Source organism: Gavialis gangeticus, unplaced genomic scaffold, assembly GCF_001723915.1.
Source record: "Gavialis gangeticus isolate Ggan-Ray unplaced genomic scaffold, GavGan_comp1, whole genome shotgun sequence".
Taxonomy (NCBI): domain Eukaryota; kingdom Metazoa; phylum Chordata; order Crocodylia; family Gavialidae; genus Gavialis; species Gavialis gangeticus.
In genome coordinates, this window is record NW_017729022.1 from 86,066,898 (window position 1) to 86,071,470 (window position 4,573).

A 4,573-nucleotide genomic window follows, 5' to 3' on the forward strand; every position below is an offset into this window, starting at 1 on the left:
TGTTTGGCCCACGCCCCCCCCCCCCCCCCCCCGCCATACATATGCACCCACACACCCTCTTGCACTGCCATATGTGCAGACCCTCACACCCACACCCTCTCACACATCCCAGCCACCCCCATGCTCCATACCCACCCACACTGCACATATCCACAGCCATATACCCACATGCTCCCCTCACTCCACACCCCCACACCCTCCCCCACACACCCACAGCTCCCCACAAATCTATACCCACCTCTATGTACACTATACAATTACCTCTATGTACACTATACAAATGCATGAAAATCAGGACAAAAATATATTTTTAAACCAAATTAATTAATGTTGTAGATGTTCGATTTTTAGAATATAAATTTGGCATTTTTCTAGTTCCGAGATGGAAAAATCCCTTGCTGAAAGGAGTACTTCTGGGGGCAAGGGGAGGGACTTCTGGTGGCAAAAGTCAGGGATTAGGGGGCAGGACTTCTGGTCACAAGATGGCAACTGGGTGGGGCACCTGCCAAGGGACAGGGGTACCCACGCAGCCCTCAACAGCTTGCCAAAACTTGGTAAGTGGCCCACCAACCAAAATAATTGCCCACCCCTAGCCTAGAGGCTGAAGGAAGAGATCTAGGCAACTACATCAGCACAAGTCTACCCAGAATCAGTGAGAATGATACAAATACAGCAGCACTGGAACAGCAGGGTTGATATGGGTCTGATCAGAGCAGATAGGTCTCAGGACAAATGTTCAGGTGTGGGTTCTAGCACTGGAGCAGCATTGGTTAGTTCAGGAAAGATTTGAGACGTGCATTAGCAGCGAAGAGGGAACTTGGGACCATTTTAGTAGAGGACAAATAGAGGGCAGGAGCAAGATGTGCAGTGACATGGCTTTATGCAGGTAGATTTCAAAGCATGTACCCACAGCATGGCTGCCACTTCTGACATGGACTCCTTTCTGGCCAGTGGCAGAGATCTAGAAATTTTGTCCCTAATACAGCAAAGCAGAGGCAGGAGTGTGGCAGATGTAGAGCTTGTCACACCTCTTGACTGCTGTTATTCAATTTCCCTGTTCAGTGTGTGTTACTCGCCTGATAATATAAAGGCAAATCAAAGGAGATTGTGAAGGGCTTGTTAAACATCCAGGCATGGAAGGGCAGAACAATGACATAGATAAGACCACCACAGGCAGGCAGCCCCCAAGAAAACTAAGCTTCAAATAGCTGGCTCCAACCAAACTACAATGGGGTTCTTTCCAGAAAAGGGGCAGGATTTGGGTGAGCTGGGGGAGGCTACCCAAGGTTTCCTAGTGAAAGAGTTTGACTAGCTAGGATGGCTGGCTTAGAGGGAGTAACCACAAGCAGCATAAGCAGCTTTTCCCAGCACAGAGATAGGGAATAAGCCTAAGCTATGGATAGGGTGGAAAAGCTTATGTAAAGTAACATGCATGGGGCTCTTAACCCTTGGCCCTGTCTGCACTGTGTCTTTCGGTGAAAAACAAAATGGTTCTTTGTTCTGTGGCTGTTACAGCACTTTGAAGAGTCCCCTCAGCAAGGTCCACCTCAAGTCACGTGAGGTACTGGTAGGCAGCCCATTGGGTAGCTGTCCCTGCAGCCTGTTGTCTAGTTGATAATATGAGCTTCCCAACCCAGGGGAGGTAAAAGCCCCTGGCCTGACACTAGTGAGGGTGCACTTGGTGAGACCCTGAAAAGGTGGAGCAGTGCAGCTAGCCCAGTAATAGGGACGTGAAGTCTGGACTGTAACCAACCCAGTCAGAACAAGCAGCAAAACATGGACCAAGGAAAACAACTAGGCCACAGGGTTGGATGCAAAGGACAGACAACACAGGCCAATGTTTCAGCTCTTCCATAACAGCCTGTGCCCTGCCCCTTCCCTTCTTCCTCCCTGCAGATGACCTCAGGATAAGCCCCAACTTCTTTCTGCTCCCCAGCCTTCCTGCTGGTTGTCAAAGTAAGTGCTGCTGCTAAAACCGCTCCCCATGTGAGGTCAGAACAGCCTAGACTAGCTGAAAGGCTTTTACAGGAAGATCTAGGGGCCCTGCCTTCAGATCAAAGGATACTTCCTGGCATTCTCCTCAACTGGTCCCTGCCCAGACACCAGCACGCACTTCTCATGGAACTGACGGAAGAGTCGCAGGGGGCTGTGGGACAGGATGATCTGCTCTGGAGATATCTGTGGGAGAAAGAGAGGACCATAGATAGCATGAGGAAGGTGAAGCATCACCCCCTCCCCAAACAGCTCCAAGGACTTTTCCCCTCACAAAAAATGGAAGGACCCCCACTGAAGCTGCCCCAATCCCAACTGTGGAAGCCCATAACCTCAGGCGAAGTTACAGCTGCACAGAGGACAGGGACTTCACACTCAAACACTCAAACCTGCAAACAGGTGATAGTAGCTCTGCCTCAAAGTGTCCTCTGCTCTACAACCAAGGATTTCCCTCCACCAGCGTTGTGTCCCGTGTAAGCTTAACATACTATGCCTTCCCCATTGGGTGCTGTACCTCCAATCCCAGGGCACTGGACAGTTCTTGGGCCTTGGCATGCCGAAAGCAATTCCCAGCATTGGTCACAAAGACGGCAGGCACACAGAGCTGACCGTTGGAGTCTGTCAGCTTCTGGAAGGCTTCCTGGGCAGCAGGTATGGCATGGCGGCCACGCACCAGCACTCCATCAATATCAAACAGGAACCCAAAGGTTGGAGTCTGCAACGCAAACAGGTGCAGAGGAAGGACAAGCATGAAAACCTGTGATAGGAACAAGTGCTCCTAAGGAAAACACAGGGAGGCAGGGGGTCAAAATGAAAATGAGGAGGGGTGTTATTTCCCTCAGATCACATGCAAGGAGTCTGTTAGTCTTCTTCCCTCTCCTCCCTTGGAAAGAAAAAAAAGCCAAGACACGCAACTGAAGGAAGACAGTGTAGTAAAGTTAACAAAGCACTGGGCTTTCTTCCTTGCCTGGCCACAGAGCCCTAGTCAGCAGCTGACCACTGTGCTCTGTTTCCTTTCCTGTAAGTTAGATCTAATATGGCTTACTATAGTGAGCACTTAGAGGTTTCTGGATAAGTAGCTCTGTGAGTGATTTGTGGTGTTGACAGAGATGGCGTGAACCTATAATCCAAATCTACATCTGTGATTTTTTCCCCCCTTTTTCGAAGTCAGGGTGAGGGATTGGATCCCATTTGTGTTGTTCTAATTCATCTTAGGTTTTTGCATAACACACTAGATTGAAGCAAATCTATTTGCACTGCACCGTCCTCAGTTCCTAAAGAATTTAGCAGTAAGTGCCTTAGCATTGCAGCTGCACCCTATTGCCTGTCCCAGAAGAAACACTGCATGTCCCTGGCACGCTATAAAATCCCCAGCCTCTGCCAGGCCCTCACCCCTGAGCATGTGTCCTATTGCCAGCATTAGGGATAAGAACAGCAAAAAACAGTTTGGGGCTCCTTTATGTGGAGCATAGTGTCACAGTTCAGTAAGCAGTCCCTGCATCCACTGCCCATTTCATTGCTGGGGGTCTCCCACAGGAGTCAGGAAAAAGAAATCAATGAAAATTACTGCTGTCAACCCAGTCCCAGGGGAACTTCACAGCTGTGAAGTGACCCAGTACGCAATCTGGGCACAGGCAGTTGCTCCAGCCCTCTGCGCTATTTAATAGACAGCACACAGAGGCTGCAGGGTAGCAACAACCAGATGCCCTTGGATAGCAACCACAGCAGAGCAGTGAGGGGCATTTTAACAAAGGTCATTCTCTCTAAAGTGAATGTATGCACTTCGGGAGAGGCAGGCCTTAGAGCAGCCTTTCTGCCCTTTCCATTTAGGAGAGTATTTCTCAAATTGGGGTACACAGAAAAAGGTAAGGTGAGTTGACAGGGGCATAAGATCTGTATACCAAAACTGTTTCTCAGTTTGAGTGAGACAAGAAAGTAGAGGCATTAACTCCAGCAAGTTTAATGCAAAGTGCTGGGCTGCCCAGAGCAAGTTCTGCTGCAGTGCTTTGTACCTGTAGGTGAGTTTCCCTATCCTGTGCAACAAAGGAGACATTGACAGCTCCAGCACTACACAGGGAGCCCCTGGCCCAGGCAGAAAGTTAAAGCAGGAACTATGACTCTGTGACACAGCCCTAGATCCCCTCTGCACCCTATGAAGTTTCACGCCTGGTGCTTTGCCCACCAGCTGGGACCCTGTAAAAGCTAAGTCAGCTTGGCTCTTTACTGGGGACAGGCCTCTTTCCTACAGCAGGCTCCTAGCAGATCAATCCCAGCTAAAAAATATTCCCTGGAAACCAACCCCAGCCCTGGACTCTGACATGCCCTATGCCCTCCCCATCCAGGAGAGCTAGGGCACTCACCTGAGTTATGCCAGGGGGTCTCCCTGCAAAACCTCTGCTGCTGCTGCTGCTCCTCCAGAGTGGGACCCAGAGCCCCCCCGCCCTGGGGGGAACGATGCTCCTCTGTGCCCCGGGCAACCATTTCCTCCAGGCTGCTTTGCTCACAGTGACAAGACAGCACAGAGCCATCCCCTGCTGCTCCCGGGAAATAAGGCAGCAGCCCTGCGCCCCCCCCCCCCCCC

General features: G+C 50.5%; 1 protein-coding gene across 1 annotated transcript in view; it reads right to left on the minus strand.

The window, feature by feature from the left end:
- CECR5 (cat eye syndrome chromosome region, candidate 5) overlaps positions 1–4,555 on the minus strand; it is a 14,723-nt gene extending 10,168 nt beyond the window's left edge. The window contains exons 1-3 of the mRNA XM_019515549.1: positions 4,353–4,555; positions 2,507–2,707; positions 2,066–2,178 (exon numbers count right to left, since the gene is read on the minus strand). Coding sequence (XP_019371094.1) covers positions 2,066–2,178; positions 2,507–2,707; positions 4,353–4,520 — 482 coding nt within the window. The 5' untranslated portion in view covers positions 4,521–4,555. The remainder of the gene's footprint in view (positions 1–2,065; positions 2,179–2,506; positions 2,708–4,352) is intronic.
- Positions 4,556–4,573: the final 18 nt, after the last annotated feature.